Here is a 27,115-nt window from a genome sequence, read left to right as displayed (position 1 = left end):
TACCACCTCTATTCTCTAATGTCTAACAAAAGACAGCAAATTATGCACGTGAAACAGATTTTATAATAGTTTATATTTGCACATAAATTCTGCCACATTATTCAGCACCACCAAAGTAAAATTCTTGAATCTTTCACTGAAAATGAAAAACCCATCTGTTACCTGTTCCCAGTAAAAAACTGATTGTTCTACAAAATCAGGTGATTTAGTCAGATACGAACTGAAGTGTGAAAGATGGTCTTTCCAGGTTGAGAATTCATCAAAAAAAGACCATTCTAGGAATATAGTAGGACCAAAGGAAATGAGAAGGCCAAGCAGAACAACTACTACAAAGAACTTATAAAAGCTCCAGGGAATCTTGCTAATGAATGTGCCAGTGTCTTGAGGCAAAGAAAGTTTATCCACATCTACTAGTTTTATGTCTTCCCACTGACTGGTATCAAAGTTCTTCATTAAAGGGCTTGTGGGCAAATTAGAGGGAGGTAAAGGAGTTTCCTTGATTACTTTTATTTTCTCCCTGAACTCCTGCATCTGCTGTAGAAATATGATTGGTTCTGACACGTCTTTGAAGGCTTCAGCAATGTTAAAGGCCATTCGTTGTTCCTGTAAGATGGTGTTGAGTTTGTTAATCTCTGGGTCATAGGCTTGCATAACTGCAAGTTTCATGGTCTCAAAGTCAGACAGGATTTCATTCTTCTTTTGATCTAATGTATGTTGTAACTTCTCAAAAAACTCCTTCACTTTATCTGAATCTTTAGTCAGTAACTGTAGAGATTTCCTTTTGTTAGTTTCCAAGGTATCCAAGCGAGAAAGAGCATCTCCCCGACGCCAGGTCTCAAAGGTCTGAAAGAGGGATTCAAAGGCATCCCTTTCCTGAGCATAGGCATCTTCAATAGAACAGAAGACATGTTTGGTGTGGTCACCACGTGTAGCACAGATTCCACAAATCAGCTGCATATCAGTGAGGCAGAAAATATTGAGAGGCTGCCCCAAGTGTCCTTTGCACACTGGCATTTTGGGAGAGATCTTGATCTTGTTATACTTCTCCACAATACCCTTCAGGGAGTAATTAACCTGCAGGCTATTGACTCCTGAGGCTGAAGTTTCCTTACGGCATGTGGGGCACTTGAATGGTGATGACCTCCACAATGAATTTCGCCCAGTTCCCTCTAAGATCCCTTCTAAGCATTTTTTGCAGAAGTTGTGTGAGCAAGGCAAAACTCGAGGATCATCAAACAGACTGCAACAGATTGGGCACGTAAGATCTTCTTCAAGCAGCTCCATCACATCCTACCATAGAGAAATAAACATTTTATTTTCCTCCTGTAATCCCCTCTACTTGCAGTAGATAATAATTAGAAGAAACTATGTTCATAGATATTAAAAATGATCTTTCACTGAAATAAGGCAAACAAAAGAAATGTGAGAAATCTGGGAAGCGAATGCACACCAAAGCAGATTTAATCTGCTGGGACTAGAACACACTCCTTATTAGTAGGGCTCCCTGTACACAAGGCCCTTGTGTGGGCTTTCCAACAACAGGCTTTGGCTGAGACCGGGTTAGGACTAGGACAACTGCAAGTTGAGCCAGCAGCACCCGATTGATTGTTTCAAAACAGAGCTGCCTACTAGCTGTCAGAAACAATGCTACTCAGTGTCTGAATAGAAAGAGTTCTTTAGTCTGGGCCCACAATTACAAAATGTGGTATTTAAAAGAAAGCAACATAGAAATAAAAATCCAAGCATGTACTCTCATGCAGACTTATTATAAAATGGCATTTTTTTCTATTTAAAAGGCAAAATAACAATTATTAACATGATTAGTAAAAAGATAAAATGAGAGTTGCAATTCACTCTTTACCCTAGAGAATTAAATCAGTTTTTTAAACCACCAGAACAGTAATCAAAGCCATCTTGTACTGTCTTAACATCAATTTTCAAAATGTGGTGGGCAGAAACCTGGGTATCCCTAGGATTCTTTCAGAACATCCATGAGGTCAGTACTATTTTCATAGTAATACTGAGATATTACTTGCTTTTGGCACCATGTTGACCACCACACTGTGAAAGCAATGGTGACGCCAACTGGAGCCGTAGCAAGCATCAAACAAGGCAACAGGTGGTACTGAACTCTGTCCTATCAGTCTGTATTCCTCACCACCACATCAACTGGGGGTAGCCAGTTTCATGTAAGAATGTTCTTGGTGAAGCAGTAAAAAGTATTTGTTTTATTAAATCTTGATCCTTGTGTGAGAAAACAGGAAGTAAACACACAGCATTTCTGCCACACGCCAGCAGATAACTGCCTGGAGGAAAAGCACTTGTGTAACTGAGTTGCAAGCTGAAATGAACCAACTGCTTTTGTCACAGAACACCATTTTTACTTTAAAGAACAAATAACAAAACTATGGCCATTCAGATTTAGGTATCTGCCAGACATTTTCTTATAAATGAACAAGATGAGCCTGTCACTTTAAGGGGAAAAAATGACAGTATTTCTTGCCAATGATAAAGGCTGAATGAAAACTAGACTTTGGAAGACACAGTCTGTCACTTAAGAGCCTGATAGCTTCCCATTACTTAAAGACTTTTCTAATAAGATAAGTGGTGATATTAATAAATGTGGGGTTTCTCTGAGCAGTAAGATTAGTATATAATGAAGTATGTCAAAATTTGGAGATCTGCACAACACAGTGAATGAACTGGTTCAAATCACCAATGCATGTTACAAATCATAAAAGATGAAGACCAATATGTTCAAAAATATGATTTCAGATTCCATACTGCAACTTAAAGAAACGACTACTTATTGAGTTTTGGTATAGTACCGAAGAAGATCCACAATTATCAGAAAAAGCTATTAAAATATTCCTCCCCTCAACATCTTCATATCTGCAAAAGGCCAGATTTGATTTTCTTTGTATGTTTCAGCCAAAAGAACTTAGAGCAGAGGCAGATAAAAGACCCCAAATGTCTTCTATTAAACAGTAATTCATTAAAGGTCTATGTGTAAAGCAATGACACTCTTCTCACTAATGTGTTTCGAAAGCTACTTTTCACAGATCATTTGTTAACATGTAGTGGGTTTATCATTGTTATTTAAATTAATATCTTAAAATGTTTGTTCATTTATAATACAGTAAATACCTACCATATACTATACACATGTAAACAAAAGCTTCTCAATGCAAGTTTATTGTTTTATATGCACATTTATAACTTCATTCCCTAAAATTTTAAAATAATCTGTGTGTGTCCTCATTCAGTTTCACCTAGGAATGAATATATATATTATATATATATATTCGTTTTATATATATATACACATATGCATATACATAAATCATGTTTATATATAAAAAATCATGTTTACCACCAAAGTAATAAAAAATAAGGTCTAATAATCTGTAGGCCATCTTATAATAAAAAAATAAGTAAATAATTATTAACAGTAATTTAAGAGTCATAATTAGATCTGCAATCCAGAAGATAAATGATATTTAAAAGATAAGATAAACCTGCAGGGCTAATTAGTTTATGGTTTTATATTAAGTTATTAAAGATATACATGTAGAATTAAAGCAAATTTAGTGCCATATGGCAGATGTGATGATCTGATTTTTCTGAAAAATCTTTGTGACATAAAAATCATACAACCTTTGAAGAGCATTGGGAAGAGAATAGCTGTGAAGACTGGTGTGCTAAGAGAAGTTATCGAGTAACTGTAAAACACTGACTCTCTAGAACAGAGAAGGAAAACTTTTGAATATACTCCGATCCTAGTCCTATTCTATACCTGATCACTTCTACTACCACCTTTCAACTATGTATGGATTCTATGCTGAGGCTAGATTCTGGAGTAGGTAGTAGAAATAGGAAAGTAGCAGGGGTAGCATTCCATAAAGTAAACCTAATTTACTTATCCTTGCAAGGTTAATATTTTCAGAGAATCCTATTCAAGCATGTTAAATAAATAAAAGAAAAACAAAAAACAAAGGCTACATGGTTGGAATGAGAAGGAGAAAAAGGGCACTCAAGGCAAAGAGAAACTGAAGACAACTGAGGATACAGCAGTAGGAGCCAAACAGAATTTTAAGGCAATCAAGTATGATCAAAAACAAGGAAAATTTAGAAATAAACGGTCCTCCCAAAGCCATAATCAACTTATAACTCTTAAAATGAACTAGAGAAAAAAATTACTATTTGCAAAGTCCCTTTTTTATAAATTACATCAAAATTATGATCAACCCCTGTTTGGGATGCATGTGGGAGGCAACCAATTGATGTTTCTCTCTCACACTGATGTTTCTGTCTCTCCCTCTCCCCCACCCCAACCTTCCTCTAAGATCAGTAAAAAATAAAAGTTTTAAATGAAAATACACAGTAAGATTTTTCAGTCTCATTATATTAAGAGTATGCTTTACAGTAAAGGAATTTCTAGATCCTTAAAGGGTAGCTAACAAAAATCTGAAGAAATCAATAAAGCTTATTCCTTTGAAGAAACTAAAGAACATAGCTCCTCTTTTGGGGGCTTATTTTTTCCCAATATAGAAGTCACTACTAATGTCAGAAAACCATGTAAACAAAATTATTTTTCAGTCATAAAATTTCAGGTTAACCAATGTCAAATTAAGTGTATAAAGGCAAACAAGTTTTCCAAGATTCATTTCTTCCTTTGACTGTTTCTGAATACCAAAAATGTCTCAGTTTGGAAGCACCAAAATCTGTTTTCCCACCAATTAAAATTTTCCGTTTTTTTTTTGTTGTTTTTTTTTAATCCTCACCTGAGGACGTTTACTGATTTTAGAGAGAGGAGGGGAGGGCGAGAGAAAGAGAAAAACATCCATCAGCTGCCTTCCCATAGCCAGATGCACCCCTACCGGGGATTGAAACCACCACCTAAGTTTGTGCCCTGACTGGGAATTGAACCTGCAGCCTTTTGGTATTTGGGACAACCAATTGAGCCACACTGGTGGGCAAAAATTCCCCAAGTTCTACACCAGTAAAGTAAGTAAACAAATAAAAACCTGTTGTCTGCCACCTCTCTGGCTTTCAACTGTTTTTCCTGACATACTTATAGTTTAAATATACTTTTTAATTTACATAAGTAAAATTCACTCTTTGGTGTGCAGTTCTATGAATTATGACAAAGGCAGTTGTATAACATCACCACAGATATAGTTTTAGGCAAATTTGCAAGGTAGCTGCACTCGAGGAAAACTACAAAAACTAGCTGGAATGGGTATATAGATAGCTTCAACAGTCTCTACAAATGTAAACCGAAACACAACAGCCAAAATATTAAAAATGGAAAAGCCAATATTTACAAAGGAAAGGAGTCATAAAACAAGTGAAAGCTAATATATGTGTATTAAGACTTCTCTCTCCTACAACTGCTTTGTAATGATCAACCCAAAATTATTACAATGCAAAAGGTATTCATTCATTCTTAAGCAAACGCTAATAAAAACTTATTAAAAGAAACTTTCCTATTAAACTTAAATTTCATTGGTTGACAGCAATATAAAGTTGTTCAAAATATTACCCATGATTTCTTTCCAAATCGAATTAGAGAACAAAAAGAAAAGCCAATATATTATATACATTATAGCTTAGAGATTTAAACCAAATTCCCATCCTGTTTTGAGGCATCTTTGAATTCAGGAATTTCAAAGCAGTATCCAAATACTTAAAAGTAACTAGATAACAAATACTGAAACTCTCTTCACAGACAAAACAATGTGAAGCTCTACTACATTGAGAGACATCAATCTTCTCTTGGAACAATGCTTAGATGAAAGGAATCACTTTTTTTTTAATCACTTCCTCTAAGCACACTAATTAAGCTTATTTTCAAGTAGTATATTTTAGTATGAGATCCACTAATAATGCTTTCTTGAAACTTAGTGAGGATTCAGTAAACAACTACTGAATGTAGATAAGGATATTTATTATAGTATTTTAAAATTTTTCTATATATTTGAAATTTTTCACAATAAAAAGCTAGCAAAGCCCTGGCCGGTGTGGTTCAGTTGGTTGGAGTGTCTTCCTGTACACAAAAAGGTGGAGGGTTCAATTTCTGGTCAGGGCACATATCCAGGTTGCAGGTTTGATCCCTGGTTAGGGCTCATGCAGATCAATGTTTCTTTCTCTCCCTCTCTTTAAAATCAATCAAGAAAAAATAGAAAAGTTGGCAAAAAAACAAAAACAAACTAAAGGGTGACCAATGATAAAAAAAACTATACTGAGGTAAAAAAGTAAAACTTCAGAAATATTAAACATGCTAAGCTTCACAAAGAGCCTAATGTGGTATAGTATTATTTTATATTTTAGAAATTAAAAAATATATTATTCAAAATCTCTGGATCCCGGCCTCTGAGGAGACTGACATACTATACTTGTCTGGCTCTCAGTCTGTGACCTTTGACAAAACATCTACACACATTACAGTTTCTGTCCTCCCTGTACAGCTGTATTGAAAGGTATCTAATAGTATATAAAAATTATTTACAAAGTTGCTTTTAAGTACTCTATATCAATGTGTTATTACATTTCATTCTGGCTTTTATAGATTGTTCCATAACTTATTTGATCAAAACAGGACAAAGTAAGATTAAGAAAAGATTTCCAATATCTTAAAAAAGGAATATTAAAATTAATATATCACATATTATGTCTCAAATAGCTTATCTGCCCCAGCCAGGTGGTTCAGTTGGTTGGAACATCGTCCTGTAATCAAAAAGGTTTCAGGTTCGATCCCCAGTTGGGATACATATGGGAGTCAATCAATCGATGTTTCCTCTTACTCTCTCCCCCTTCTCCCTTCCCTCCCTTCCTCTCTCTCGGAAATCAATAAACATATTCTCGGGTGAGAATTTAAAAAATAATAAAATAGCTTATCTGTTATGTTGTTCTTGCAAACACAACACAAAAGTTATCTATGCATCCATATAAGACAATGGTTAAAATTTCTCTCAAGATATTTCTAATCAAAATGAAGCTAGTACAGAAGGTCCACCATCTTGGAAGGCCCACCTACTCAGAAATTTTAGAGGTTTTGGACTAAGGTCACATTTTCAAAAACAAAAACCAGGTGATTACCTAATTAGTCAGACCACTCAAAAAAATTTTCTTTTTCCATTTTTTCATTCTCTGTACCACTATTATCCCTTGGCTATTTCCTTTGTTTATTCTTCTTTTTAACTCATCTTTCCCATACTGTTTCAATGAGCACAATCTTCTGATTTCCTCTTATTCTTTTCTTATTCCCCATACTCTTCATCTTTCTTTCCCTTTTTACTTTTCCCTGTGACATTTGATAATCACCCAAGATATTATTCTATAATCCTGTCAGTATGCAGCATTAAATTAATAGGGCTTTAAGATACTCACTAGAGCCCTGACCAGTTTGGCTCAGTGGTTGGAGCATCGGCCTGCGGACCAGAGAGTCCTGGGTTCGTTTCCCGCTAGGGGCACACAACAAAAATAAAGATACTCACTAGATCAGATATCACTATCCAATTTATGTATAACTACTGAAAAATCTATGTGGACTCCAAATGGTGTAGAATTCCATTCTCTCCCACTGAGATGAAGTCAATTTGAATTAACTGAGTGTCTGAATTGGATGGAAACATACAGACTAAATTATTCTCTAGTCTGGTACCAACCAGACCCAGATTCTTATCTGTACCTGGTAAGAGTTCAAATCAAGTTAATTTAAGTTTGAACTACTGACTTCTGAAAGGCTGTAAGAACCAGAGATGTCTAGTTTCTTTTTTTCCCAGAAAAATGAGTTTAAATGAAAGTGTCAAATTCTTAACCCTAAAACAGTCTTCTTTTTTTTTTTTTTTAATCCTCATCCGAGGACATTTTTCCATTTTTTGTACAGACAGAGTGGGAGGGAGAGAGAGGAAGAGAGAGAGAGGGAAACATCGATGTGAAAGGGACACATCGAGTGGCTGCCACCCGCACGACCAACCAGGGCCGGGGACAAACTGCAACCGAGGTACATGCCCTCAGCGGGAACCAAACCCGGGCCTCTCCAGACCGCAGGCAGACGCTCTAACCACTGAGCCAAACCGGTCAGGGCTAAAACAGTCTTCTTTACAACCATAAACTTGGTAATTATTGACCTAAATTATTATCCCAACATGATGGTATCTAGTAAAAGTTTTTATCATCTAACTCTGTATTTGAGGTTAATTCCAATTTTCAGAAAGTGCTACAAAAGTCTAGCATTCAATAGGTAACTAGCTAGATTTAACTAGGTAAAATTTTTTTAAATTTTTTTTCCCTTTATTGATTTTAGAGAGGAAGGGAGAGAGAGAGAGAGAGACAGAAACACCAATGAGAAAGAACATCAACTGGCTGCCTCCTGCATGCCCCCCACTGGGGATTGTGCCCTGACCAAGAATCGAACTGGTGACCTCTTAGTGTATGGGTCGACGCTCAACCACTAAGCCACACGGGCCTGGCCTAGTTAAATTTTTTACATAGTATGTAATACTGTACCAAATGAAAATAGGCATTTAGTACATACTGATAATTACTACCTACCAACTCATAAGAACTTCAGAGATGATTCTTGGAAATGTAACTGGTATGAACAGTGTTCCATTTGTTCAGTGTAGAATGATATACACATCTTATTCTACAGAACATATCAAGTTGAAAGCTAATGGTACTAAACAGTTTCAGGATGGCTATATTATACTATGTTGGCACTCCTTACTCATATTCAGTACTGCAAATATGCAGGGTAAAAAAGGAAAAGCTCTTTTGGAAATTTGAAATGGGGAGCCAGGCTACTGCCAAGTAGGATATACTTGGTATACTTATGCCACAGAAAAAACAATAAACTATCAGCAAAAATTTTCAATTCAGCCTTTCCTTAGAAATATATGTATCTACATCTATAATTGAAATTAATTAAAAAAGAGTTCATGTTATGGGAATTTACTTTATGAAGGTTTATCAAAGAATACTTTGGTTAACTGTAGTAAGAGGTGGGCACAGCACTCTATTCTTCTAGTGCCTCTCTGGTGTCTAGTCCCCGGCGAAAGTAATGACAATGGCATTCAAGAGTAACAAATATGGGAAAATCCAATGTTCTAATGATATTTATAAAGACTAAACAAAAGTCAATCCCTGCCCTAAATTCAAACATACGGCACATTTACAAAGATATTGCTACTCTAAAAGATTTGATAAATGCCTTATAAAAAGGACATAGAAAGTTGACACCATACTCAAGTTGGAGAGTCATCCATGCAGTTAGCTTTTGTTTTTCTTAAATTACAAAATTTGTGATGATACAAAATTCAGGAAATAGAGGGAAAAATCACTCATAATTATAACAGCAACAAATAACCACTATTATTATTTTAGTATATTTCTTCTAATATTATTTTGGCATATTTCTTCCAATCTTGTATTTGTTTATATACACATATTTTAACAAAACTGGTAGCATAACACATTTTTGTATCCACTTTTTTCACTTATTTTATCATATGTATTTTCACCTATCGTTATATATCCTTCTAAAACATGCTAGTGTACCTTGCGAATATGCTCTTATTGGTTATTTTTCTGGCATTATAACACTTAAATGTACATCTTGTAGAAAAATTTTGGTCCATAGCTCTGATTATTTCCTTAGACAATTACTTTAAGTGTATTGTTGGGTGGGTCAAAGAGTAGGAACATTTTTAAGGCTCTTGAAAAGATTGCCAAGATTCCCTCTAGAAAGAGTATACAACTTTACAAACTGGAACCAGTGATGTGAGTACCCCACCTCTCCATGCAGTTCCTGACCTTACAACAGAACAAAAACAAGAAAAAGGCCTACTTTACCATATCTATCTAAGTTTAAAATATAGAACAGTTTAAGGCAGCTAATATTAGTATGTGTCTGTGTATTACCAATAAATATAGGAAATATAAAAGTTATGGTGAAGGAATAAAATGGAAGTACTGGGTTTAAAAACATCCTAGAACCCTGGCCAGTTTGGCTCAGTGGTTAGAGCGTCAGCCTGCGGTCCTGAGATCCAGGTTCAGTTCCCGCTAGGGATGCGTACCTCCGTTGCAGTTTGTCCCCGGGGCCCTGGTTGGATGGGCGGGTGGCAACCACTCGATGTTTCTCTCTCTCCCTCTCTCTTCCTCTCTCTCCCTCCTGCTTTATCTGAACAAAAAATGGAAAAATGTCCTCGGGTAAGGATTAAAAAAAAACATCCTAGAGATCATCTAGCTAAGCACCTAACTTTATAGGTGAAAAAACTGACCCCACCCCCACCTCCTGCTGGAGGTTTCTCAGTGGTACATAGCAAACTAGGCACAGGATCTAAGGGTCCCAATTCTTAGATCCTTAGATTTTAGCACTGTCCAGGAAGTGGGTTAAGAATTTAGTACCCTCGTTAACAAAATGGAGAAGTTTAATCATGTGTTCTCTAAATACCTTCTAAAATTCTATGATTTTTACAGTTAAGGTTGTAAGAGGCTCTCCAGTGAAGGGAAAAGAATATTGAACCTGCATCTGAATACCTAGGTATAAGCACTAGTTTTTACCCTTCATAGAGTAAGAATTTTATAGTACCTTCATAATGTTCTTAGAAAGATTAATGTGTGACAATCTTGTAAACTACTAAACTATATAAAGTGGTTTAATTACATACACTGTAAAAACTGTAAATACATTTAAAGTGTTATGTTCCAGCATGAGTGTATTAACGAAGAAAGGTCCCAAGAGAGCTGGATTCTTGAACTGGAATTTCAAGGGATAGCAAAGTAAATTATACATAGGATAACAGCTACAAAGCAATTTCATGGGAATGGGCATATCTGAACAAGAGCTACAGCAGAGGTAAGGCCAGGAAAATAACTTATCATAAATACAGAAAATGAAGAGAATAACCTGGCCTTATGAAAGGACTTGGCAGGAAGATTTGGTACATCAGCTGGTGCAAAAAAAGAGGGTATTTTTAGTTAAAGATAAAAGAGCCTGAAGAAATGTATCTTCTCATTGTGCAAGACAGAAGTATAACCCATTAATCAATAGCTACATCAAGTTCTACCAGAAGGAGTACCTATGTAAATAAAATTCTGCTTTGAAAATATCTATTATATAGTCAGAAAACTCAAGCCCTTTTGTACAAGCTCTAGCAGCATGGCATAGGAAAAGGAAAACAACTTATAAAAAATGATGCTGCTGAAGCCTTCCTTTTCCTTTGCAATATAAATCTTTAGATTATATATTTCAGGTAACTGTCACATAAAGAATTTCCAAGTCTGGAATTTATTATTTATTCTTTAACGCAAACAAAATATGAAAAGAATAAACATCACCCATGGTGGTACATTTTACCCACGGTTCAATTTTTAAAGGTTGTGGGCCTAAAGAAATTGGGTGCTTTTTTTTTTTTTTAATGTAGGGAACTGTATTGTAGTTTACCTCTGTCCCTGCAAGCAGGTGTACTCTTCAGGGTTACTATTTCCCAGAGCAAAGGAATCTGGTTGGTTTTGTTTTTTCACGTTGTGCCTGACCATCAAAGGAGGATACTGCAAAGAAAGAACAAAGAAGAGGGTGTTATGCATTTATTTGCACAGGATTCTTAGTCTTAACCCTGAGGTTTTTTTCCAAGTGTCCCCCACAAACAAAGCCAGCCTGCTAGGACCTGGTGAAAAAGGCAGGAGCATGGGGAGTTGGGAGGCTGAAGATTTCTGTACTAAGAGCTTCTCGGTTCTGGTTCACGGTTGCCTTCTCTTTTCTAGGCGATACCTAGGCGCTGGCAGTGGAGCCAGGCAAATTCGGTAGCGGAGCAGATCCACGCTGCCCCGACGCCCGCGCGCACACGGCCCCTCCCCACACCTTTTCCCAGTGCCCCACTGGTTCCCGCGTGCGGCTGGAACGGGAGCTCAGACTGAGCGCTCCGCCAGCCCTCCAGCCCCTCCAGCCCTCCAGCCATGCAGGTCCCTGCCCTGCCGGAACGAATCCCCACACTTGCAGCAGGCTCCAGAACCACCCCTTTCCCTGAGAGGAGCCTGGAGGCTGGTACTTAGCTCGGACCTTCGGGCCGAGGAAAGGACCCTGCCTGGAGCAAGGCGGCCATCCATCTTCCAGCTGCGGGGACCGCGTGTTAATGTACCCTGCACAGCTCCAAAATGGACTCGCGGGGCCTACCGGGCCCCGCCCCACCACCCTCCTTCCCGGGCATTTCGGTCCGCCTCCCGGGTCTTGCCTTTCCCAGGAAGGAGAGGGTGAGGGGAGGCAGGTTCTTCCGGTGTCTCCAACAGTCCCGTCCGTCCGCGGTGCTCCTGGAGGAGGGGAGGATCCTGGTCTGCTAGCTCCCCTTCTTTCCAGGAGGCTGCGCGTGCCCGTGAAGCTCCGAGCGCGGCGCTGGGAAGGGGACGTGGGCGCGGAGAGAGAGGGCTCCGCCTAGAACGAGCGCGGACAAGGTGGCAGCGTGGTTCCCGGGGAGCCACCCAGCCAGGAAGCCGGCGTGCAATAAGATGGTTGGGTTTGGATTGTTGTACTTTTTTTTTTGTTCGTTGCATTTTTAGGAACAAAAAAAAAAGCCCAACCCTTCACACCACTTCATCTGCATCTCTCAAGACTAGAAGCCCCGCCACAGCAGCTTAGGGGAACGAAGACAACCGACAACCGTTTGCCCCGCACCCCACAACCGGGTGGGTGGGACGGGCACTGGAGTTGGGACCTGAGCCCAGGCTCTAGCCAATGCTACAGCCAGAGCACAACCAACATGAGGTTAACTGTTGTGCCCCGCCCAACCTTGCACCTGTATCTGCAGGATTTGGGCTGAACACGAGTGGCCCAGTTCTGGTTAAGATTTTATTTCAGGAAAAACACCTCTACTCTTTCCCTCAGAGAGAAGGAAGAACTTAAAATTGGCTTTAATATACCTGCCGCTAACGGTTTTTCAGTGGCCAACCTGACTCACTGTTCTGATGCCCAGCCCCCTCTATAAAGACTGTGTCTAATATCAAACACACTAAATACTTATCAATGAGCAGTTAAAAGAAGGATACAAAGATGAAGTAATGGCTTCTCCAAATTTTAGTCTGGGGGAACTGAAGCAAGGGCAAAAATCACAGAATATGTATGTCCTGAGGTTGAGTTTGCCCAGGTGGGGAATTCTGGGCTTTGGAAACAGAAGTTTGGGAAAACGTATTCGAGGCCTACCGTACACAGAACTTGGGCCCTGTGACTAATAAATGCTGAGCTCAAAATAATAAAAAAAACACCTCCCCACTCTTCTGAGAGGTCCACTTCCTCACCATGCCCAAGGTCCCTTAAACTCAATTGTGGGTGTCTCCCTTAAACACAATTTTGTCTTTGTAGAACAGTTGCTGTATTATGTGATTTAGTCTTCGCAAGAACACTGCGAGATGGAAATTATCCTCATTCTATAGATAAGGAAAGAGATGAGGTGATTTGTCTGAGGTAAAACAAAAGGCAGAGCTGAGACTCTAAAGTCAGAGTCCAGGTTTAGGTTCTTTCTATAGCACAGTAACTATCAGTGCCAATAAAAATTGCACCCCAGTTTTCATATATTAAATATTAAATTAGTATTTTTAAAGCCTGATTTATAGACATATTTTACATACCCCACTATTAAACTGGTACAAGAAAGAAAGGTTATTAACACATAAATCAATTTATCCTTAATAATTATATAATGTTTATATAGTTAGATCTGGTTGGTGGTAGATACTAATTAATAAACTTCTACCCAACTAAATGTAAAACACTGGTTAAATATACATAGAACCCCTACATTGTTTTAAAACATTACTAAGAGAACATTGTATACTTAAACTCTCCTAAATATAGAAAAATAGGGAAGGAAGACTGGCCTCTCCATCCTCCTATGATTCTAAAAAAAAAATATCAGTCAGGGAATCTCCACATATAGTATAACTAGAAAAGAGAGTAACTGCTGAATTAAAACCTACATACACAGCTACATCCTTCCTGAAGAGCACAATGTAACTAGATCCTGTTAGAGATAACACAGGGATTATCAAAATCCATCACACTGGAATTTCCTTCTATTGACTGGTCTTCAGATAAGTAACAACTGAAGATTGGAATTATATGTCAGCACAGTAACAAGACTATGGATATAGTCGTATTTCTTTCTGTATTTTGTAATAAATATATTTTATAGGTAGAATTTCATATATACATAATTTTATTGTTGTATTGTTTATTTTCTTTTTAAATTTACCTTTATTGTTGAATGTATTACAGATGTCCCTCCTTCCCCCCCTCTTGACCCTCTCCTTCCCGCTCCCACACCCCTCCTGCCTTCCCCACACTATTGTCTGTGTCAATTGGCTATGCATATAAGTTCTTTGACTTGTCTCTTCCTGCCCCACCTACCCCATTCCCTTTGAGGTTCCTCAGTCTAACAACCAATTTGTACTTCTTAATCCCTTCATCTTTTTCATCCATTTCTCCATCCCCCTCCCATCTGGCAAGCAACAAAAAGTTCTCTGTATCTATGAGTCTGTTTCTGTTCTGCTTGCTCATTTTGTTTGTAGATCCAATTGTTGATAGATAGGTACTTATTGTCATTTTATTGTTCATACTTTTTAATCTTCTACTTCAAGAAGACCCATCAACATTTCATGAAATACTGGTTTGGTGGTGATGAACTCCTTTAGTTTTTTCTTGTCTTTGAAACTCTTTATATGGCCATCAATGCTAAATGATAACTTTGTAGGATAGAGTAATCTTGGTTGTAGGTCATTGCTTTTCATCACTTTGAATATCTCTGATCTGCAAAGTTTCTTTTGAGAAATTGGCTGACAGCCTTATAAGAATTCCCTTGTAGTTAACAAACTTCTTTTCTCATGCTGCTTTTAAGATTCTTTGTATTTAATCTTTTGCATGTGGGTGATGATGTGTCTTGGTGTGGACCTCTTTGGGTTCATCTTGTTTGGTTTTCTTTCTGCTTCCTGGACTTATATGTCTGTTTCCTTCACCAAGTTAGAGAAGTTTTCTGTCATTATTTTTTCAAATAGGTTTTCAGTTTCTTGCTCTCTCTCTTCTCCTCTTGGCACTCCTATGATGTGAATGTTGATACACTTGAAGTTGCCCCACAGGCTTCTTAGACTATCCTCATTTTTTTGGATTCTTTTTTCTTCTTGCTGTTCTGATTGGGTGTTTTTTGCTTGTTTATATTTCAAATCGATGGTTTGCTTCTTGACTTTACTTATTCTACTATTGATTCCCTGTCAATTATTCTTTATTTCAGTTAGTGTATCCTGCATTTCTGGCTGGTCCTTTTTTTTTTTAATCCTCACCCGAGGACATTTTTCTATTTTTGTTCAGATAGTGTGGGAGAGAAAGACAGAGAGAAAGAGAGACATTGATGTGAAAGGGACACATCGAGTGGCTGCCTCCTGAACGACCCCAACCAGGGCCGGGGACAAATTGCAACCAAGGTATGTGCCCTTGACTGGAATCAAACCCACGACTCATTGATCTGCAGGCCAACGCTCTAACTGTTGAACCAAACTGGCCAGGGCTCTGGCTGGTTCTTTATTATGCTCTTGAGGTCCTCACTAAGTTCCTTGATGTTCTCACAAAGTCCCATGAAATTCTCATTAACTTCATTGAGCATCCTTTTAAGCAGTGTTCTGAACTCTGCATCTGTTAGACTGTTTATCTCCATTTTGTTTAAATCTTTTCCTGGAGTTCTGTTCTTTCACTGGGGACATGTTTCTTTGTCTCCTCATTTTGGCTGCCTCCCTGTGATTGTTTCTGTGTATTAGGTAGAGTTGCTATGTCTCCTAGGCTTCCTAGGGTGGCCTGTTGTAGGATGTCCTGTAGGGTCCAATGACACAGCCTCCCTGATCACCCAGCTGGTCCCTCCAGGTGCACCCCTCATGTCAACTTTACACCCTTCTGTTGTAATTGAGTCTTGATTGCTGTTGGCACATCAATGGGAGGGATATACTCAGGCTGATCAGCTGCAAGAACTGTGTCCACTAACCACCTACCTCTGACTACCGTGGATGATCAGCTGTGCAGAGGCCCACCACACAGAGCAAGACTTACTTCAGCAGAGCTCTGGTACCCGCTGAGTCCATTCCTTGAGTGTGTCACTTGTGGTGGTGGTTGTGTGGTGGTGCTTCAGTGTGGTTTGAAGCTGTCCACTGGGTGTGCTGGCTCTGGGGCAAGGTCAGACACTGACTGTGTTCTACCTGGGACCACCAGGCCTACAGATGGCTGCTGCTTGTGCTGGGCTTGCAGGTGTCCAGGCAAAGCAAGCTGTAACCCAAAGCTGGCTACTTCTAGTGCCAGGCCTGGGGCCACTTATTGAGAGGTATGGGGCTCACTGTGGCCAGATGCTGCTTATTTGAGAGAGTTTAGGAAAATCTGAAGCAGTAGCCAAAACAGGCCAATCCCATGGTAAAACCACTGGAAACAGCTTGGGTGGGCCCAAAAGTTGGGTGGGGCAGGGCCTCAGGGATTCACCAGGGCAGGGTAAATAGTGTGAGCCAGGTTGCTGGAGTCCCAGCTATGGCACCTGTCTGCCTGCCTCATGGGGGAAGGCTCACCAAAGGAACAACGGCCTCCACCAGCACAGCTGTCTTAGGAGAAAGCTGTCTCTCCAGTCCTTGCCCTGATGCCAAACAACTCAGTTTTTCCCTGTATGTATCTGGTGTCTTTCAAGCTGCCTCCCCTCAGTGCTGGAGCTCAGACGGAGTGGGTCCGAGTAAGTCTGTGCTCAGGTCCTTTAATAGGAGCTGCCTGGGGCTCCAGCAGCTGCACCATTCCTCAGCCTCAGTTCCCGCTGGTTTTTACAGCCAGAGGTTATAGGGACTTCTCTTCCTGGCACTGGAACCCTGAGCTGGGCGCCTGGTGTGGGACGGGGACACTTGCTCCTCAAGGAGGACCTTCACAGCCAAAGTATCCTTCTGATTTTTATCTGCCACACATGGGTATGGGACCAGCCCATCTGTGCCTCTGCCCCTCCTACCAGTCTCCATGTGGCCTCTTCTTTAATTTTGTAGTTGTAGGACTTTCATTCAGCTTGATGTCAGGTGGTTCTGAAGGATGGTTGTTCTGTAATTTAGTTGTAATTTTTATGTGGTTGTGGGAGGAAGTGAATATCATGTTTACTTACACTGCCATCTTGACCGGAAGTCTCTCCTTGTATTGTTTTATGCTGGGTTTTTTTTGCTGATCCTTGACAAAAGTAAAGATTGCCAGCTTTCTTTCCACCTACCAAGACATGTGATCAGATGTTCCATAACAAAAGGGACAGTGCCAATTTGGTGTACACTGAAATACAAATTTTCAGAGTGGAGAACATCTAATAAGTAAGCCTGGAGCAATTATGTGTGGGAGAGGGGTGCTGTTGAATCTCCTCAGATACACTTAAACATTTTATTATTCTGTGCTTCCCCAACAGCTGCTAAAGTCAGGACTGTAAGCTCCAACATCCCCCAAGGAGTATTCCTAGCAATAAAAGGCACTGACATTGCAAAGCATGAAAAAAAACAGAGGCTTTGGAACCAGTTCTCATCCATACCCTGGCTTTACCACTTACTAGCTGTTCAAGTTACTTAGCATCTTAAAGCTTCAGCTTTCTTTTCTGTAAAATGGGGATCATGATTTACTTAATTATGGAAATAAGATAATATGTAAAACCACCAACATTGAATCTGATACATAGGAGGTGCTTAATAAATGGTTGCTACTGTTATATAAAAGAAGAAACCATGCTGGGTTTGATTACAACTGCCTTGGATTTATAAATTTTGGGCTCCCATGATAGTCTTAAGCAGAGCTAAACTGCCTATTCAGTACAGGAAGTGAGCATCATAATTTTTGCTTTTCCCCACCCATCCCAGGGTGACCATTTAAAAAGCATATATTCTTTCACTTCTGTGTATGCCTCCTTCCCTGTGCTTAAGAAAAGGAGAGGAAAGGGGGGAAACACCACACTCAATAAAAGAAAGACCCGTTTTTAAAAAATCTCTAGAATTTCAGATAAATTGAATATCCAAAATATCCTATTAAAAGGGGGGAAAAACTATCTGTAAAAATACATTTACCACAAAAGACAGCAACTTACCTAAGGCTTGCTGAAATTAAAGGAATTAGTCCCTGATTTGAAGAAAATTCCAGATTCCATATATTTTGATTGTACAGTGAAGATCATGCATTGAATGGAGCAAATAGCAAGGTCACTTAGCTATGGAAGAGCATGAGACATACTTAAGCAACGGTATACTTGGCCTTTAGTTGTGCTGTTTCTATAGGTGAAAAGAAAAATTGTAAGAATAAAGTAAAATGCCTAAGGCAATCAAGATGTTACTAACATATGCTTATAATTATATACTCAGAACTGTGCTAGGCACCAAAGCACTAATCAAGGAATTTCCCATTTGGTTGAAGAGATAAGTCTTAAAAACATGAACTTGTCGCCCTGGCCGGTTTGGCTCAGCGGTTAGAGCGTTGGCCTGTGGTCCAGAGAGGCCCGGGTTTGGTTCCCGCTAAGGGCATGTACCTCACTTGCAGTTTGTCCCCGGCCCTTGTTGGGTTGTGTGGATGGCAGCCACTCGATGTGTCCCTTTCACGTCGATGTTTCTCTCTCTATCCCCCTCCCACTCTATCTGAACAACAAATGGAAAAATGTCCTCGGGTGAGGATAAAACATGAACTTGTAACAACACGGAAGAGTGGCTATTTAAGAGCCAGCATGAGCAATGAAGACAAGCTCAGAGGAGTCATCATCAGACACATAGGATTTGAACTCAAGAAAGAGGAAGAGCACTGGGGGCGGGGAGAGGAACAATTCTCGGGAGCAGTGAGCATCCCTGACACTGAGTGAAGAGGAAGGTCCCATTTGGAATTAACATTTGAGGCCCAACTGTGGAATGTTTTGAAGGTTAGAATAAAGAGCTGAACTTCATTCTGTAGGAAAAGGAAAGCCAGTCAGTAATTATATATTTGACACTGACAAGATGAAAACAATTTTAGGAAGATTAATCTGATAACAGGATCCAAGATTTAAGGGAAAATAAAGTTCCTCTATTTTAGTACTTTTGAGGTTTCTTATTTAAAATTATAGATTTAAAAAAATGCAATAATGTATATAAAATACAGCATATATAGTCAAGTCCTACTGAACACTTAACATCAAATATATTGTTTGTTAAAGTTCATTATTTGTAAATAAACTGCAATGTTGAAAGAATTAACTATGACAAATATTCTCCTAAAATCCTCCAATAGGAAATTATATATGTGTGCATTCATAAAGGATGGGGCAGAAGTAGGTTTATAGTTGTTCATATATAAAATAAAACAATAATTAAATAATACAAGAATAAACGTTCACATTAAAAAAGTGTTTTGCATACTCAGAACTGTAAACCTACTTTTGCCTTACCCTGTATTGATATATTAGTCATATATAATTTATCTTACAATAATGATCTTAACTATATTGTATGACTAAAGTTAATATATTGCTTAGCTATGTTTTAGAGCATGCCTCACTAGAGCTTTAAAAATAAATACTCTGAAATGTAGTGCTCTGTTCTTTTTTTTATCCTCACCTGAGGACATTTTTGCATTTATCTTCAGATAGAGAGGAGGGAGAGAGGAAGGACAAGAGAGAAAAACATTGAAAAAAAGTAAAATTTGTATGTTAAAAATACAACATAGCCTTGTCCAGTGTGGTTCAGCAGTTAAAACATCGGCCTGAGGAATGAAATGTCTCGGATTTGATTCCCAGTCAAGGGCATGTACCTGGGTTGCAGGTTCAAACTCCAACCTCCGTCAGGGTTGTGTGGGAGGCAACCAATCTCTCTCTCTCTCTCTCTCTCTCTCTCTCTCTCTCTCTCTCTCTTTCTCCCTCCCTTCCACTTCATTTAAAAATCAGTGGAAAAATATCTTTGGGTGAGGATTAAGAAAAATTTAAAAAGTACAACGTAGTTTTATAGTATACAACTATTAAGAAGATAAAGGTGTATGCATTGACAATGAGATATGTATAAGATGGTAAATGAAAAATCAAGTTAAAAACAATATGTATACTATGATTCCAATTTTGAAAAGAAATATAATTGTTAGCATATAGATAGGAAAAAATATTTGGAGGAATATACACCAAATTGTCAATTTGAGAGGATATAAATTGGGAACATTTTTAATATCTGTTTTTTTGTTTTGTTTTGTTTTTATCCTCACCCAAGGATATTTTTCCATTTTTTGTACAGATAGAGTGGGAGGGAGAGAGAGAGAGAGAAACATCGACGTGAAGGGACACATCGAGTGGCTGCCACCCGCACGACCAACCAGGGCCAGGGACAAACTGCAACCGAAGTACGTGCCCTTAGCGGGAACCGAACCCAGGTCTCTCCGGACCGCAGGCCGACGCTCTAACCGCTGAGCCAAACTGGCCAGGGCTAATATTTGTTTTTTATATTATTATAAATTTTTGTGTTTTTACAATAAGAATTTATTATTTTTGTAATGTATTTTAAAAGATATATTTGTAAAAGAAAAACAGACTCTAGACAAATATATGCCATATATATATATATATATATATATATATATATATATATGTCAGAAACTCTCCCTAAGGAAAATAAGACAAATGCTAAGATAGAAAACCAGAACATAAAAAAAAGAAATACAAAAGATCAATAAGCATGAGAAAAAATTTTATATTCATTGATAATCAAAGAAATACCAAGCAAAACAATGATACAGCCTTCTTCAGTTCATTAAATTGGCAGACATTTAAAACATTATAATGACCAGTAGGTCAGCACTGAGTGGTCCAGGCCATATTGTTTGCTGCTCAAAGCCAACATAGAAAGATACAACCTTTTGGGGGATAGTTTGGTAACCAATAAGTGTGTGTGTGTGTGTGTGTGTGTGTGTGTGTGTGTGTATGCATACATACATATATATGTATATCATATATATATATATATGCATATATATATAATTTCATTCAATTTCTAGGAACTTACCCTAGGAAAATAATTATAACAAACCACATTTTTTATGTCAAGTGTATTTTTTATAGAGCTATCAGGGGAGAATTAGAAATATTCTAATTATTCATCAAAAGAATGTGAGTTAAATGAATCCTGGCACATTCATACTAAATAATAATATGTAGTCATTTAAAAATCATGTTTTTAAAAACTATTTAACAATGTGAAAATTTCATGATCTTTTATGAAGTGAAGAAAAGCAAGCCAGTACAATATTTGTAGAATAATACTGATTGTGTGTGTGTGTGTGCATATGCACATATTAAAAAGACATCACGCCCTGGCCAGTTTGGCTCAGCAGTTGAGTGTCAGCCTGTGGACCAGAGAGTCCCAGGTTCAGTTCCCGCTGGGGGCACGTACCACAAAAAAATTAATAAATAAATAAAATAAGATTTTTAAAAAAGACATCACAATGTTAACAATGTTATTCATAAAGAGTATAAAGTGAGAATGACTCTTATTTTGTCCTGATTCATTACTGAGTTTTTCAAAGTTTCTATAATGGTTTTATAATAATTTTAAAAGTTGCTGGCCTATACTTTGGAAAAAGTTTGGCAGTTCTTCTAAAAATTAAACCTAGAGTTACTATATGATCCAGCAAATCTACTCCTAGGCACATACCCAAGAGAATTAAAAGCATATGCTCATATAATAACTTGTATATGAATGTTCATAGTATTATTCAGAATAGCCAAAAAAGAAAAAAAAAAGGAAACAACCCAAATGTCCATCAACTGATGGATGACTAAGCAAAATGTGGTAGATACATACAACGGAATATTATTCAGCCATAAAAAAAAATAAAAATAAAAAAATGAAATACTGGTTCATGCTACAGCCTGAATAAACCTTGAATTCATTATTCTAAGTGAAAGGAGCCAACAAAAAGGCCACATATTGTATGATCCCATTCGGATGAATTGTCCAAAATAAGTAAAACCATATAAACCAAAAGTTGATTAGTAGTTTCCATGGACTGGGTAGAGGAAAGAATGATGAATTACTGCTAATGGGTACAGGGTTTCTTTTTGATATGATGAAAACATTCTGAAGTTAAGTAATGGTGATGGTTGCACAACTTTCTGAATATACTAAAACCCACTGAATTGTACACTTTAAAAGTGCGACTTTTATAGTATATTAATTATATCTCAATTTTTTTTTTTAATCCTCACCCGAGGACATTTTTTCCATATTTTGTTCAGATAGAGTGGGAGGGAGAGAGAGAGAGAGAAACATCTACGTGAAAAGGACACATCGAGTGATTGCCACCTGCACAACCCAACCAGGGCTGGGGGCAAACTGCAACCAAGCTACGTCGTGCCCTTAGTGGGAACCGAACCTGGGTCTCTCTGGACCGCAGGCCGATGCTCTAACCGCTGAGCCAAACCGGTGAGGGCTCAATTTTTAAATATAGAAAAAAATTTATGGCCTATCAAATTTTCCTGGAAAAGCAGAATAGCATTTTAAAAGTATATAGAACTTGCTCTGGCTGGTTTGGCTCAGTGGTTGCAGCATTGGCCCAGGGACCAAAGAGTCTCAAGTTCAATTCCAGTCAAAGGCTTGTTGTACCCCAATTGCGATTTGGTCCCCAACCCTGGTTGGGGTCATGCGGTAGGCAACCAATTGATGTGTCCCTCTCACATCAATGTTTCTCTCTTTCTCTCCCCCATCCCTCACTCTATCTGAAGATAAATGAAGAAGTATCCTTGGGTGAGGATTAAAAAATAAATAAAATAAATAAAAGTACATAGTACTTTATTAATATGACCTACAATATGGTAAGGTGATAGACAGATGGGAACATAAAGGGAAACATCTAATAGTACCCAGGCGTTAGAATAAGTTTCTATTAAAACAGAGATTCTCTGTTTGAGAATAATAAATAGGGACTTCGGGTAAAGATGGCAGGTAGGTAAACGCGCCATCGCCTCTTCCCACAACCACATCAAAATTACAACCAAACTACAACACAATCATCATTCAGAACTGCCTGAAATCAAGCTGAATGGAAGTCCTACAACTATGGAATTAAAGAAGAAGCCACACCGACACTGGTAGGAGGGCGGAGGTGCAGATGGGTTGGTCCTATACCCACGTGTGGCGGATAAAAATCCGAAGGGACACCTCAGCTGAGAAGGTCCTCCCTGAGGAGCAAGGGGTCACCATCCCACACCAGGTGCCCAGTTCAGGGTTCTAGGGCCATGAAGAAAAGTCCTCATAACATCTGGCTGGAAAAACCAGCAGGAACTGAGGCTGAGGGAGGCTGAGGCTGCAGGAACCCCAGGGAGCTCCTCTTAAAGGGCCCGTGCACCGACTTACTCAGACTTGCTCCCTCTGAGCTCAGAGGGGAGGCACCTGAGGGGTGCCAGAGACATACAGGGAAGAACTGAGCTGTTTGGCCACAGGACGGGGGCTGGAGGTGCAGCTTTCTCTTGAACAGAGGTGCTGGTAGAGGTTAATGTTCCTTTGGTGAGTCCTTCCCTGGGGCAGTAGACAGCTGCCGATTCTGGGACTCCAGCAACCTGCTCACACTATTTTCCCCACCCTGGTGATTCCTTGAAGCCCCACTGCACCCAACTTTTGGGCCACCCAAACTGTTTCCAAAGGCTTTACCATAGGATTGGCCTGTCTTGGCTCCTGCTTCAGAGTTTCCTAAAATCTCTCAAACAAGCAGCATCTGGTCTCAGTGAGCCCAGGCCTAACACTAGAAGCAACCAGCCTTGGTTCACAACTTGGCTTCTCCTGGACACCTCCAGGAAAAAAGCTTGAGAAGCAGCCATCTGCAGATCACTTTGTAGCTTATGCTGAGTGGCTCTGGATAGAACACAGGCAGTGGCTGAACACAGAACCAGCATACCTAGTGGACAGCTTCAGACCACATCAAAACACCACCAGGCAACCACCTCCACAAGTGACACACTCAATGAGCGAACTCAGTGGTTACCAGAGCCCTGATGAAGTAAGTCTTGTTCTGTGTGATGGGGTCCTCCACAGCTGATCCTCCAAGGTAGTCAGAGGCCAGTGGCCAGTGGGCACAGCCAGTACTTGCAGCTAATAAGCCTGAGTAAATCCCTCCCATTGATATGCCAACAGCAATCAAGACTCAATTACAACAGAGGGGTGTACAATCCAAACTAGGGATGCACCTCGAGGGCCCAGCTGGGGTGATCAGGGAGACTGTACCACTGGATCCTACAGGACACCTACAACAATAGGCCACTCTAGGAAGCCTAGGAGACATAGCAACTCTACCTAATACATAGAAACAATCACAGGGAAGCAGCCAAGAGGAGGAGACAAAGAAATATGTCCCAAATGGAAGACAAAAACAAAACTGCAGGCATAGTACTAAACAAAATGTATAAACAATCAATCAGATGCAGAGTTCAAAACACAGGTTATAAGGTTGCTCAAGGAACTTAGTGAGACCTTCAAGGAACTTAAGGAGACCTCCAGGGAACTTAGTGAGAACATCAACAACATAAAAAAAGACCAGTCAGAAATGAAGGATGCACTAACTGAAATAAATAATACTTTACAGGGACTCAAAAGTAGAGTAGGTTAAGCCAAGAAGTAAACCATTGATTTGGAATATGAGGAAGCAGAAAACACCCAATCAGAAGAGCAAAGAGAAAAAAGAATAAAAAAAAATGAGGCTAGTGTAAGAAGCTTCTGGGACAACTTCCAGCGTGCCAGTATTCGCATCACAGGGGTGCCAGAAGAAGAGAGCGAGGAAGAAATTGAAAACCTATTTGAAACAATAATGACAAAAACTTCCCTAATTTGGTGAAGGAAACAGACATACAAGTCCAGGAAGCACAGAGAGTCCCAAACAAGTTGAACCCAGAGAGGTCCACACCAAGACACATCATCACCAAAATGCCAAAGGTTAAATACAAAGAGAAAATCTTAAAAGCAGCAAGAGAAAAGCATCGTTACCTACAAAGGAGCTCCCATAAGACTGTCAGTTGATTTCTCAAAAGAAACTTTGCAGGCCAAAAAGGAGTGGCAAGAGATATTCAAGGTGATGAAAAGCAACGACCTACAACCAAGATTACTCTATCCTGCAAAGCTATCATTTAGAATCGATGGACATATTAAGAGTTTCCCAGATAAGAAAAAGCTGAAGGAGTTCATCACCACCAAACCAGTATTACATGAAATGTTGAAGGTTCTTCTTGAAGAACAAAAATATGAACAATAAAATGACAATTAATACATATTTATCAACAATTGAATCTAAAAACCAAATGAGCAAGCAGAACAGAAATAGACTCATAGATACAGAGAATTTTTTGTTGCTTCCTAGATGGGTGGGGCCTGGGGATATGGGTGAAAAAGCTGAAGGAATTAAGAAGTACAAATTGGTTGTTAGATTGAAGAACCTCAAAGGGAAGGTGGGGAGAGGGTGGGATGAGATAAACCATAGGACGTCTATGCATATATGCATAACCAATGGACACCAACAGTGTGGGGAAGTCAGGAGGGGGGCAGGATTGGGGAGCAGGGGGTCAATGGGAAAAGAAAGTGGGGAACATGTGTAATACATTCAACAATAAAGATGAGTTTAAAAAAAAGAATAATAAATAATAATAACCTTTATATGAATCAATTTAAAAAATAACAATCCATTACATCACTCAATTCTCTCAATGATGACATCTTATATAACTATAGGACATTATTAAAACCAGTAAATTCATATTGGCACAATACAACTAACTAGACTTCAGGTTTTATTAATTTTCAAGCACTCACTAAAAATTTTTCTTAAAAAGACAATACAATAACAATTTTAAACACTTTAAAGAAATGATTAGTACTACCTATACTCTCACTATAAAACCAGTCTGATTACCTTACACAGAAATATGTTAAATTTTTATTATGAAATAGTTTAAATATACAAAGAAGTAGTAAATAAAAAAAGCCAAGTACCCATATTATCTCCATGTATGTTTTTTACATTTTTACCATGCATATAAATGTCCATGAAAATGCATAGTATTAGTTTCCAAGTTTGACAATCTTTTTAAAAAACTGTATCACATGCCCTGGCTGGTTTGGCTCAGCAGTTAGAGCATTACCTGGTGGTTCAGAGAGACCTGGGTTCAGTTCCTGCTAAGGACACATACCTTGGTTGCAGTTTGTCCCCAGCCCTGGTTGGGTCATGCGGGAGGCATCCACTCGATCTGTCCCTTTCACATCGATGTTTCTCTCTTTCTCTCTCTTACTCTCTTTCCCTCCTGCTCTATCTGAACAAAAAATGGAAAAAATGTCCTAAAAAAAAAATAGTGTAAAAACTGTATCACAATACACAAGAGTGTTTGCTTTCATTTATTTATTTATTTGTTTGTTTGTTTATTCAGATAGAGCGGGAACAGGGAGAAACATCATTATGAGAGAGACACATTGAGTGGTTGCTACCCACACGACCCCAACCGGGGCTGGGAACAAACTGCAATGGAGGGACGTGCCCTTAGCAGGAACTGAACCCAGGACTCTCCGGTCTGCAGGCCGACACTCTAACCACTGAGCCAAACCGGCCAGTGCTATTTATTTATTTTTTAATTTTTTTTTAACCCTCACCAGAGAATATTTTTCTTTCTCAGATAGAGCGGGAGGGAGGGAGGGAGGGGGAGAGAGAGAGAGAGAGAAACATTGATGTGAGAGAGACACATCAACTGGTTGCCTCCCACACAACCCGACCAGGGCCAGGGATGAATAGCAACAGAGGTACGTGCCCTTGATTGGAATTGAACCCGTGACTCTTTGGTCTGTGGGCCAACGCTCTAACCACTGAGCAAATCCAGCCAGGGCAAGGATACATGCTTTTAAATATTAATGTTTTAAAAATAGTAATGAATGCTGTCAGCTGCTAGTTGGAGATGAAACTTTCCACCCTCTTTACTCACCTTCCCCAGGAAGAGGTTATCATGGAAATCAGAGCTGAGACCCTAGAGAGGTCTTGCCTGGATTGGAATCCAGAATTTTCTATTCACCAGCAGTATAATATTAGATAAATTACCTAATTTCTCTTATCCTCAGTTTCTTC

The 27,115-nt window shown here is 39.0% G+C and overlaps 2 protein-coding genes across 40 annotated transcripts in view; one reads left to right on the top strand and one right to left on the bottom strand.

The window, feature by feature from the left end:
• The window catches only part of SPRYD7 (SPRY domain containing 7), a 241,640-nt gene that overhangs the window by 114,038 nt on the left and 100,487 nt on the right, over positions 1–27,115 (top strand). The window contains exon 10 of one of the 39 annotated variants that reach the window (XR_004958156.1): positions 10,718–10,741. The exons of 36 other annotated variants lie outside the window; for them this stretch is intronic. The gene's annotated coding sequence lies outside the window, so the exon portion shown is untranslated. Of the gene's footprint in view, positions 1–10,485; positions 10,532–10,717; positions 10,742–27,115 lie in introns of those variants that run through there. 2 more of the 39 variants (XR_004958148.1, XR_004958146.1) reach the window with 2 other exon arrangements.
• TRIM13 (tripartite motif containing 13) lies at positions 54–12,157 on the bottom strand. The gene is made up of 3 exons (XM_036250449.1): positions 12,068–12,157; positions 11,453–11,559; positions 54–1,290 (listed from the first exon to the last, which is right to left on the bottom strand). The coding sequence occupies exon 3, from the start codon at positions 1,282–1,284 to the stop codon at positions 61–63; it is 1,224 nt and encodes a 407-aa protein (XP_036106342.1). The 5' UTR covers positions 1,285–1,290; positions 11,453–11,559; positions 12,068–12,157; the 3' UTR covers positions 54–60.

Source organism: Molossus molossus, unplaced genomic scaffold (assembly GCF_014108415.1).
Source record: "Molossus molossus isolate mMolMol1 unplaced genomic scaffold, mMolMol1.p scaffold_m16_p_9, whole genome shotgun sequence".
NCBI lineage: Eukaryota > Metazoa > Chordata > Mammalia > Chiroptera > Molossidae > Molossus > Molossus molossus.
The sequence above is the reverse complement of the archived record's forward strand: the minus strand, read 5'-3'. Positions and strand labels throughout refer to the sequence as shown.